Below are 12,558 nucleotides of genomic sequence, written 5' to 3' on the forward strand. Positions count from 1 at the left end.
AGAATGAGAAAATGTATCCTAATTTAAAAGTGGAGGTGCCAAAGGGTTTTCATAAAGACAATGACTGATTTATATGAATGATTCATATTCATAACAAGTTATTATAATTACTATTCTCTGTGATACATATGAATGCGGGCTGTTTAAGGATCATAATTATTTTATAATAATTCATCACAATATAATTATACGAAATAGAAAACATAAACAGAAGTATATTGAATATCTAGAGTGGTCTTGTTGATGCAAACACACTAATACTAATAAGTGAGTAGTATATCAAATAACTACTAGTAATCTTGCTGAAGCAAGAACATTAATTAATATATTACTGCATAATGTTCATAATTATACTAGTAATACTTTATAATATAACAACTAAGAATTTGATTGATATTATGTTTATAATTTAAACATTTTTCCTGTTTATATTTCCTGTGTTATGTTTCAGATGTGACCCTTATAATGATAATGACAATAACATAGTAATAATAATTTAGTAATTTGTTCTCAGATCAACGTAGGCTGTACGGCAGATTCTTCCTCCTCTAACCCAGTGAGACTGGAGTTCTCCAGGGACTTTGGGGCTACATGGCATCTCCTGGTGCCCCTGTGTTCGGGGGGCCCCCAGCCCTCATCCCTATGCTCCACAGAGCTGCACCCCGCCAGCGTCTACTACCCCGGGACAACACAGGGCTGGAGGAGGGAGATCATCCACTTTGGAAAGCTCAGACTCTGCGGGTGAGAGACTACAGGACATAGAAGAGAGCCTAACTAATATGAAAACCATCCAATTGAAACTTCTCAAATGGCCAGTTAACATATAGCAATGGGCCAAAATTCTCCCAACTTATTGTGAGAAGCTTGCGGAAAGCTACCCAAAACTTTTGGTCTAAGTTAAACAATTTAAAGGCAATGCTACCAAATACTAATTGAATACTAAAGGCCGCTCAGCAAGGAAGAAGCCATTGCTCCAAAACCTCCATAAAAAAAGCCAGAATACGGTTTGCAACTGCAGATGGGGACAAAGATCGTACTATTTGGAGAAATGTCCTCTGGTCTGATGAAACAAAAATAGAACTGTTTGGCCAGTATGACCATCGTTATGTTTGGAGAAAAAAGGGGGAGGCTTGCAAGCTGTAGAACACCATCCCAACCGTAAAGCATGGGGGTGGCAGCATCATGTTCTGGGGGTGCTTTGCTGGAGGATGGACTGGTCAACTTCATGTGCGAGCAAGGAGGCTACAAACCTGATTCAGTTATACCAGCTCTGTCAGGAGGAATGGGCCAAAATTGTGGGAAGCTTGTGGAAGGCTACCCAAAACGTTTGACCCAAGTTAAACAATTTAAAGGCAATGCTACCAAATACTAATTGAGTGTACGTTAAATTCTGACCCATAGGGAATGTGATAAAATAAATAAAAGCTGAAATAAATCATTCTCTCTGCTATTATTCTGACATTGGTGATCCTAACTGACCTAAGACAGGGAATTTCAGGAATTGTGAAAAACTGAGTTTAAATGTATTTGGCTAAACATCAGACTTCAAATGTATATACGGTCGTGGCCAAAAGTTGTGAGAATGACATATATTAATATTAATTTCCACAAAGTTTGCTGGTTCAAATCAAATCAAAGTTTATTTGTCATGTGCGCCGAATACAACTTACAGACTCTAACCAATAGTGCGAAAAAAAAGGTGTGTGTGTGTGTGTGTGTGTGTGTGTGTGTGTGTGTGTGTGTGTGTGTGTGTGTGTGTGTGTGTGTGTGTGTGTGTGTGTGTGTGTGTGTGTGTGTGTGTGTGTGTGTGTGTGTGTGTAGATAAGTAAAGAAATAAAACAACAGTAAAAATTAATTTGAAAATAAGAGTAGCAAGGCTAAAAACAGACACCGGTAAATCAGGCTTATTGAGGTAGTATGTACATGTAGGTATGGTTAAAGTGACTATGCATATATGATCAACAGAGATTAGCAGTAGCGTAAAAAGAGTGGTTGGCGGGTGGTGGGACACAATGCAGATAGCCCGGTTAGCCAATGTGCGGGAGCACTGGTTGGTCGGGCCAATTGAGGTAGTATGTACATGAATGTATAGTTAAAGTGACTATGCATATAAGATAAACAGAGAGTAGCAGCAGCGTAAAAGAGGGGTTGGGGTAACCATTTGGTTACCTGTTCAGGAGTCTTATGGCTTGAGGGTTAAAACTGTTGAGAAGCCTTTTTGTCCTAGTCTTGGCACTCCGGTACCGCTTGCCATGGGGTAGTAGAGAGAACAGTCTATGACTGGGGTGGCTGGGGTCTTTGACAATTTTTAGGGCCTTCCTCTGACACTGCCTGGTGTAGAGGTCCTGGATAGCAGGCAGCTTTGCCCCAGTGATGTACTGGGCCGTACGCACTACCCTCTGAAGTGCCTTGCGGTCAGAGGCTGAGCATATACCAGGCAGTGATGCAACCGGTCAGGATGCTCTCGATGTTGCAGCTGTAGAACATTTTGAGGATCTCAGGACCCATGCCAAATCTTTTTAGTTTCCTGAGGGGGAATAGGCTTTGTCGTGCCCTCTTCACGACTGTCTTGGTGTGTTTGGACCATTCTAGTTTGTTCTTGATGTGGACACTAAGGAACTTGAAGCTCTCAACCTGCTCCACTACAGCCCCGTCGATGAGAATGGGAGCGTGCTCGGTCCTTCTTTTCCTGTAGTCCACAATCATCTCCTTAGTCTTGGTTACTTTGAGGGATAGGTTGTTATTCTGGCACCACCCGGCCAGGTCTCTGACCTCCTCCCTATAGGCTGTCTCGTTGTTGTCGGTGATCAGGCCTGCCACTGTTGTGTCGTCTGCAAATATACTGATGGTGTTGGAGTCGTGCCTGGCCATACAGCCGTGGGTGGACAGGGAGTACAGGAGGGTACTGAGCACGCACCCCCCTTGGGAGCTCCAGAGTTGTGGATCAGTGTGGCAGATGTGTGGCTATCTACCCTCACCACCTGGGGGCGGCCCGTCAGAAAGTCCAGGATCCAGTTGCAGAGGGAGGTGTTCAGTCTCAGATTCAGTGTCTTTAGATATTTTTGTCAGTTGTTACTATGGAATACTGAAGTCTAATTACAAGCATTTCAGTGTCAAAGGCTTTTATTGACAATTACATGAAGTTGATGCACAGAGTCATATTTGCAGTGTTGACCCTTCTTTTTCAAGACCTCTGCAATCTGCCCTGGCATGCTGTCAATTAACTTCTGGGCCACATCCTGACTGTTTGCAGCCCATTCTTGCATAATCAGTGCTTGGAGTTTGTCAGAATTTGTGGGTTTTTGTTTGTCCACCAGCCTCTTGAGGATTGACCACAAGTTCTCAATGGGATTAAGGTCTGGGGAGTGTCCTGGCCATGGACCCAAAATATCGATGTTTTGTTCCCCGAGCCACTTAGTTATCACTTTTGCCTTATGGCAAGGTACTCCATCATGCTGGAAAAGGCAATGTTTGTCACCAAACTGTTCCGGGATGGTTGGGAGAAGTTGCTCTCGGAGGATGTGTTGGTACCATTCTTTATTCATGGCTGTGTTCTTAGGCAAAATTGTGAGTGAGCCCACTCCCTTGGCTGACAGGCAACCCGACACATGAATGGTCTCAGGATGCTTTACTGTTGGCATGACACAGGACTGATGGTAGCGCTCACCTTGTCTTCTCCGGACAAGCTTTTTTCCGGATGCCCCAAACAATCGGAAAGGGGATTCATCAGAGAAAATTACTTTACCCCAGTCTTCAGCAGTCCAGTCCCTGTACCTTTTGCAGAATATCAGTCTGTCCCTGATGTTTTTCCTGGAGAGAAGTGGCTTCTTTTCTGCCCATCTTGACATCAGCCCTTCCTCCAAAAGTCTTTGCCTCACTGTGCATGCAGATGCAGGCACACCTGCCTGCTGCCATTCCTGAGCAAGCTCTGTACTGATCCCGCAGCTGAATCAACTTTAGGAGATGGTCCTGGCGCTTGCTGGACTTTTTTGGGCACCCTGAAGTGTTCTTCACAACAATTGAACCGCTCTCCTTGAAGTTCTTGATGATCCGATAATTGGTTGATTTAGGTACAATCTTACTGGCAGTAATATCCTTGCCTGTGAAGCCCTTTTTGTGCAAAGCAATGATGATGGCACGTGTTTCCTTGTAGGTAACCATGGCTGACAGAGGAAGAACAATGATTCCAAGCACCACCCTGTTTTGAAGCTTCCAGTATGTTATTCGAACTCAATCAGCATGACAGAGTGATCTCCAGCCTTGTCCTGGTCAACACTCACACCTGTGTTAACGAGAGAATCACTGACATGATGTCAGCTGGTCCTTTTCTGACAGGCTGAAATGTAGGAGAAATGTTTTTGGGGGATTCAGTTAATTTGCATGGCAAAGAGGGACTTTGCAATTAATTGCAATTCATCTGATCACTCTTCATAACATTCTGGAGTATATTCAAATTGTCATCATACAAACTGAGGCAGCAGACTTTGTGAAAATGTATATTTGTGTCATTCTCAAAACTTTTGGCCACAACTGTGTATGAATATATAAATATATATTCACTGAGTGTACCAAACATGAGAAACACATTCCTAATATTAAGTTGAACAGCCATTATTTGTCAAAAGCATTCCACAGGGATGCTGGCCCATGTTGACTCCAATGCGTCCCACATTTGTGTCAAGTTGGCTGTATGTCCTTTGGGTGGTGGACCATTCTTGATACACACAGGAAACTGTTGAGCGGGAAAAACCCAACAGCGTTGCAGTTCCTGACACTCTCAAACCGGTGAACCTGGCACCTACTACCATACCCTGTTCAAGGGCACTTAAATATTTGGTCTTTCCCATTCAGTCTCTGATTAAGTCTCAAGACTTAAACTGTCTCCTCCCCTTCATCTACACTGATTGAAGTGGATTTAATTAGTGACATCAATAAGGGATTATACCTTTCACCTGGTTCGTCTGGAAAGAGCAGGTGTTCCTAATGTTTTGTATACTCAGTGTATAGATCTCTTTCTCTCCATCTCTCTCTTCTTCTTCATCTTTTTCTTCTCTCTCCTCTCAGATCCATCCGGTTCCGTTGGTACCAGGGCTTCTACTCCAGCGGTTCATCCCCCCCTACCTGGGCTTTGGACAGTGTGTACATTGGCCCCCAGTGCCAGGACATGTGTAACGGACACGGGTCATGTGTGAGGGGTACCCACTGTGTGTGTGACTCGGGATACTCAGGACCAGACTGCTCCCAACCCGACACATCCAACCCTGACTTCCTCAAGGAAGACTTTGAAGGTAGGCAGTGGGTATAGAACTGGAAGAAAGTGTATGGGTTCGGATAATGGCTACATTAACCCTGCCTGATCTTAACACTAACAATTAACCTAACCTTGCTGGTGGAATATACATTTCCTTGAATGTGCAAGAAAACACAGATTTCCGCATAAAAGCAGAGGGTGTGTGTGTGTGTGTGTGTGTGTGTGTGTGTGTGTGTGTGTGTGTGTGTGTGTGTGTGTGTGTGTGTGTGTGTGTGTGTGTGTGTGTGTGTGTGTGTGTGTGTGTTTGTGAGTGTGAGTGAGTGTGTGTGTGTGTGTGTGTGTGTGTGAGAGAGAGAGTGAGACTAGTAGACAGTCACTGTATCTGTGTTGTTCAAACACAGTGTTCAGATATTGTGTTTAGCCATCAATACTGATATTGATCAGATTATCTTTTGAGAACTGGATGGATGTGATTAATACACTTGTGGTAGAAAGGGCTCCTAAGTGTGATGAAATACGTTGTTGTGCGACCAGGAGTTTTATTTTGGCAGCACATAATAATTGTTATAATGATAAGGGTTCGCTGTACCATTGTTTCTGAGTGCCCTAGAGAAACAATCAGGCACAGATTCATTAGCGTCATGGTTACACCATTACTGCCAGCGAAAATGGCTTGTTTGACCCCACCAGGTCAAAGGATCTGACCCATATTACCTGCTCAACATTTATATCTCGGACCACATTTTATATTAATAAACTGCTTGCACAGTTCAGTCATGTTACCTCATTGTGTGGGACTTCTTCATCCCACTCCCACCCACACATGCAGATTTTCTTTCCTCACTGGATTCCCACTTGCATGAACTGGTTCCAAACCCGCGCAGTCCTGCATTTTAGCATGTGACGCAGCTCACTTGCCAGCCAGGTCCCAGCAATTTTGGGCCCTTTAGGCAATATCAAAGTGCTCAAAAATACCCTAAGAACTAGTTTAAATTACCAGAGGTTCTCATGTAGACCAATGTATTAATCTATCGTATTACTGGGATATATCAACAACTAAGGTAGACGTAGTTTGTAGCGAGAAGAGTTGGAGAGGCTTGCACTTTCACCTGACCTACATTTTATAGCCTTCTTTTTAGGAGTGGGACGATTTTCAGATGGAGACAAATATGGGTGATCAATATTTATTTATAGGAAATGTAGTAAACTACAGCCTGATCATATTTAGGATGTACATTTCCTTGGAATGATAACCGCCCTGTGCTTCCCCTGCCCATGCAGGCTATAGCCTACTCTATTTCATTGAGACCACAAGCGTACCTGATCTTGCACATGTGGCTACAATGGGAAAGTAATTCTGCTTTGAAAGTTGATGAACTTGTAAACTCACTTTTGAGAAAACCGTCTTTCAATGTTTTGGTGCTACTATTGGAGAGCCCTTCTTTGTCTACACCCGTTCAGCATTGTTCACACCCTCTTAAGCCTTAGCCCCATCCATCTCTTTAAGGGTTGATCCAACCGTTCTGTACTAACATGCCAGCTACTTCCAGATATCTAAGAGAGCGAGAACAGCTCACTGAACATTACTTGCCCTATCGCTCTGTGGTTTCACGTTCAGAGTGCACAATGGACGCTCTGGCCAATAAGTAGGATTGTTCCGAAAGCTCTGACCTCAACTACAGTCAAGCACCCAACTAACTGGCTAATATTGGCTAGCTACTTCCAGAAACATAATGAGAGAATACCCCACTCTGACCATTTTACTCCCCCTAGCAGAACTCGTTAAGACATGCAGCTAGCTAGCTAAACAATGGACCATAATCACAACTCATGACGTTGCTACCCTGCATGAATCTGCAGGTAGCTAACCACCAGGTTCTATGGCTATAACTAGTCAAACAAATGTGTCTGAGATACAAAGAATAAGATCATACACACAACGTTAGCTAGCAACCCAGCCAGCTAATGTTAGCTAGCTAACAGTACATTTGAATTTAAACCACTTTCTGTCTCCTGTCTGATGCCATGCTTGGTTGCCTTAGTTTGACGATGGTGTTTTCTCCTTCTCTTTAGCTATCATACTCCAATTCCACTGATTTCAAAACTCGCTCCTCCAGAAAACGGAGAGCATGCACATAACGTTAGCTACCGAGCCAGCCAGCTAATGTTAGCTAGCTAATAATACACTTTAACTTGACATTAGGTTTATGCAGTTTTACTACCCTATATATTTTTTAAAGACGTGTTCGACGCTATTACCTAAACATACTGGCCAGCTCCAATTGACAGATGCGTGCTTTATGGTAGACCAATCCAAACTCATCTCTCGGTATGTCCAGCCCACTCATTATTTTAGCCAATCATGGCTAGCAGGATAGCTGTGATAGGAGAAAACAGATGGCTCAACAACATTGTAGTTACTCCACAATAATAACCTTACAGAGTGAAAATAAGGAAGCCTGTATAAAATAAAAATCTATTCCAAAACATGCATCCTGTTTGCAAAAAATGTGGCAAAACAGTTAAAATGTTGTCCTGAATACAAAGTGTTGTCTTTGAGGTAAATCCAAATTAACACATTACTGAGTACCACTCTCCATATTTCCAAGCATAGTGGTGGCTGCATCATGTTGTGGGTATGCTTGTAATCATTGAAGACTGGGGAGTTTTTCAGAAGAAAAAAGAAACAGAATTGCGCTAAGCACAGGGAAAATCCTAGAGGAAAACCTGGTTCAGTGTGCCTTCCACCAGACACTGGGAGATGACTTCACCTTTTAGCAGGACAATAACCTAAAACACAACGCCAAATCTACACTGGAGTTGCTTACCAAGAAGACAGTGAATGTTCCTGAGTGGCCAAGTAACAGTTTTGACTTAAATCGGCTTGAAAATCTATGGAAAACCTGAAAATGGTTGTATCGCAATGATCAACAACCAATTTGACAGAGCTTGAAGAATTTTGAAAAGTATACTGGGAAAATGATGTACAATCCAGGTGTGGAAAACTCTTAGAGACTTACCCAGATTGTAACTGCTGCTAAAGGTGATTCTAACATGTATTGACTCAGGGGTTGAATACTTACCTAACCAATACATATTTTTATTTCACTTTTACGTTACAGAGTATTTTCTGTAGATCATTGACAAAAACGGACAATTAAATATATATTTAATCACACTTTGTAACACAACAAAACTTGGAAAAGGTCTTTATGAAGGCACTGTAAATCTCATCATTTGATGTTTTGATAGTTTGGTTTCCCAAGAGACTCCATAGGCCGGCATAGCTGACCTAAATTGTAAATATAGAAAGACGGAGTTGCCTCGTAATGTGTATGTATCTTTCAAATATTGGAATGTTCTCAAACCATTACTATCCATGATATCGGTGCGGGTACGGACTCCACAGGACCATTGGTGGGGATGCAAAAGGTCGCCATCCTGATCGCTAGGCATTATTGTGAAATATTAGAGCACGGGCATGCCATTTTGATTCCCAGTAATAGGACATTTTTTGTTGTTGTTGATATAATAGGACCAAAGCACAGTTTACATTGTTTAAGGAATATATCAGTGAAGACAACCTCTTTCAGAGCAATAGGAGACACCATATTTCATTCTTTAATCAACCAGGGGGCAGAATAATCCTGTCTTAGCCAATTTAGGATGGGGCAAAGTGCAATTAAAGTTTGGTACGGATCGTCTTCCTATATATTTCCCTTTTGAAAATGTGTTAATTTTATCCGGGATTGTTTACCTTGCAATATACATGTTTTAACCGCACTGTGAATTGTATCCCAGTAGCCAGAAAGGGGAGCCATTGGAAGCATTGAACTACAGAAATTCAGCCGTGGAGATATATTTCTTTTAATAACAGATATTTTGCCGGTTAAAGCAACTGGCAAAGTACTGAGGTCGGATTGAATTGATTTGAGCGTTCTGTTGAAGTTTCTGGAAATGGTTTAATCTAAAGAAGGAAATATATCTACTCACAAATATTTAAAACGGGTAACGATTGGGATACAATAAATAGAGATAGAATCCTCCAACAGGTTCTTGAGAGGTAGTTGGGCTGATTTGGTTAGATTCATTTTATAACTTGAGATGAAGCTGAATGTATATTTGATCTTCAATGTGTTTGAGATACATTATCTAGATGTAGTAAAATATTGTCTGCGTATAATGAGATTAAGTGATCAGTAGATTTGAGAGAAATGTGTGTTATTTCCTTAAATTGAAGAATTTCCTGGGCTAGGAGTTCCATGGACAATGAGAATAGCAGAGGCAAAATTGGATCACCATGTTTGCTGCTTCCAGTGATTCTTAATGGAGCAGAGCAGATATAGCCTGTTATAACTATGGTTGAGGGGTTGGAATATAATATTTTAGTCATATTAACGAAATTGGAGACAATTCCCACATGTTCCAAGACAGATCAGTGATATGACCATTTGAATCTATTAAAAGCTTTTTCTTCATCGAGAGATAATTCAGCCCAAGGAGCTGTTGTTTCTAATGACCTTGTTTCTAATGATCTATATAAGATATGTAATGGTCGACGGAGGTCATCCGAAGAAAAAAGCTTTTTAACAAACCTTCTTTGGTCCGTGTAGATCTATTTGGGTAAGTCTCGAGACGGCAAGACAACATTTTGTGAAAACATTGGGTGGCATCCTTACTTAAAGAAAATTAAAAGCTAAATGAGTGCCTTTCTCCCAAATTAACCTTTGTGAACAGCTGTATTAATAATCAGAGCAACAGTGGAACTAATTGGTTCCAACATTTTAACTAAACCTCAGGAGGAATACTGTCCCATTGAGGTAATTTGTCTTTATTCGTGCTATCCAATGCCTTTTTGAGTTCATTGAGAGAGATTTGGTCTCCTCTGTTGAGAGGAGGAGTTCTTAATTTTTTGGTGTGGCTTGATGTGGATTTACAATTTTTATTTATTTTTATTTGACCTTTATTTAACTAGGCAAGTCAGTTAAGAACAAATTCTTATTTTCAATGGCGGCCTAGGAACAGTGGGTTAACTGCCTGTTCAGGGGCAGAACGACAGATTTGTACCTTGTCAGCTCGGGGATATGAACTTGCAACCTTTCGGTGTACAGTTCTTTATACTGTATAAGCGGGAGAATCATTGCTTGATTAATTTGGGTTCTGATAATAATTTGCCTGTTTCAGCTTCAATAGTTGCTAAACTTTTTGAATTTTTGAAATTAACTAGGCAAGTCAGTTAACCTGTTGCGACGACCAAACCCGGATCCGGGATTCTATTTATAGACCTAAGCTCATTACCATAACGCAACGTTAACTATTCATGAAAATCGCAAATGAAATGAAATAAATATGCTAGCTCTCAAGCTTAGCCTTTTGTTAACAACACTGTCATCTCAGATTTTCAAAATATGCTTTTCAACCATAGGAAAACAATCATTTGTGTAACAGTAGCTAGCTAGCGTAGCATTTAGCGTTAGCATTAGCGTTAGCATTAGCGTTAGCATTTAGCAGGCAACTATCACAAAAACAAGTAAAGCCTTCAAATAAAATAACTTACCTTTGAAGAACTTCTGATGTTTTCAATGAGGAGACTCTCAGTTAGATAGCAGATGCTCCGTTTTTCCAAAAAGATTCTTTGTGTATTAGAAATAGCTCCGTTTTGTACATCACATTTGGCTACCAAAAAAAAAAAAAAAAAAAAAAAAAAAATTCAGCCCTCAAAACGCGAACTTTTTTCCAAATTAACTCCATAATATCGACTGAAACATGGCAAACGTGGTTTAGAATCAATCCTCAAGGTGTTTTTCCACATATCTCTTCAATGATATATCCTTCGTGGAAGCCTGGTTTCTCCTTGCTCTCAAATGGAAAAATAATTGCACCTGGCTTTACGCTCCAATTTCGACGCAGGGACACCAGGCGGACACTTGGAAAATGTAGTCTCTTATGGTCAATCTTCCAATGATATGCCTACAAATACGTCACAATGCTGCTAACACTTTGGGGGAACGACAGAAAGTGTAGGCTCATTCCTTGCGCAATCACAGCCATATAAGGAGACAATGGAAAACAGAGCTTCAGAAATTCTGATCATTTCCTGGTTGATGCATCATCTTGGTTTCGCCTGTAGAATGAGTTCTGGGGCACTTACAGACAATATCTTTGCAGATTCTGAAACTTCAGAGTGTTTTCTTTCAAAAACTGTCAAGAATATGCATAGTCGAGCATCTTTTCGTGACAAAATATCGCGCTTAAAACGGGAACGTTTTTTATCCAAAAATGAAATAGCGCCCCTAGAGATCAAAGAGGTTAAAAACAAATTCTTATTTACAATGATGGCCTACCCCAGCCAAACCCGGACGACGCTGGGCCTATTGTGCGCCACCCTATGTGACTCCCAATCACAGCCGGATGTGATACAGCCTGGATTTGAACCAGGGACTGTAGTGACGCCTCTTGCACTGAGATGCAGAGCCTTAGACCGCTGCACCACTCGAGAGTTAATTGATAATTACTGCGTAGAATGTTGGCCAGTAAACGACTGGGACAATTACCATGGAAGAAATGGTTGAGTCTTACTCAATGGATGGTAAATTCTGCTTTCTGTCTAATTAATAAATGAAGTTCTGTCTTGACTTTGGAAAGAGTAATAGCTACCTGGTCTGAAAAATGTGTTTGATGGGAACACTAACACAGTTAACATCGACTGACTTTGTATTGATCATCGTGAATTTATTTATTTGATTTTCAAATCGATCACAGAATGTAGGATTTTGTAATAATGAACAGTTGAAATGCCATCTTTTGACACTTAGGAGATTCTGACATTTTAAGTTGGCAGTAGTAAGCGTGGTGGTCAGACAAGCTTATTTTGTTGATTTTCTACTTTCTTGATTAAAGAAGACAGAGGTGTAAATAATGTATGAAATCGGAGGTGTACTCTTTTGCTTTAGGAGTGTGTGCTTGCCAGGCCTCAGAGAGTATATCCTGGAAAGCCTTGGTTGCATATGGTTGCCTTGGTTGCGTTGGTCTAATTCAATATTTTCCTGCATGCCCAAAATGGCATCCCAATAACCAGATGGAATTCTATTATTTCTAACAATATACTGTTCAGATAATTGAAAAACCTGGGTTCATATGAATTTGAAGCATACACATAAAAAAAGGCAATTTTCTTTCCAATATGGAAACATTGAACGATAGTGATTCTGCCTTTTTGGTCTTCACTTTTACCCAAGATGGTAATTTTGAGTTTCTTATGTATCATTATGATTACACCTTTAGTTTTATTTGGGGTTGATGAAAAA

At 41.0% G+C, this 12,558-nt stretch overlaps 1 protein-coding gene across 1 annotated transcript in view; it reads left to right on the forward strand.

The window, feature by feature from the left end:
* Nucleotides 1-12,558, forward strand: part of LOC139408865 (reelin-like) — a 280,233-nt gene that overhangs the window by 231,938 nt on the left and 35,737 nt on the right. Inside the window, exons 43-44 of the mRNA XM_071153271.1 lie at nucleotides 515-741; nucleotides 5,065-5,288. Of these exons, the coding sequence (XP_071009372.1) occupies nucleotides 515-741; nucleotides 5,065-5,288 (451 nt within the window). The remainder of the gene's footprint in view (nucleotides 1-514; nucleotides 742-5,064; nucleotides 5,289-12,558) is intronic.

Source organism: Oncorhynchus clarkii, chromosome 1 (genome assembly GCF_045791955.1).
Source record: "Oncorhynchus clarkii lewisi isolate Uvic-CL-2024 chromosome 1, UVic_Ocla_1.0, whole genome shotgun sequence".
Taxonomy (NCBI): Eukaryota; Metazoa; Chordata; class Actinopteri; order Salmoniformes; family Salmonidae; genus Oncorhynchus; species Oncorhynchus clarkii.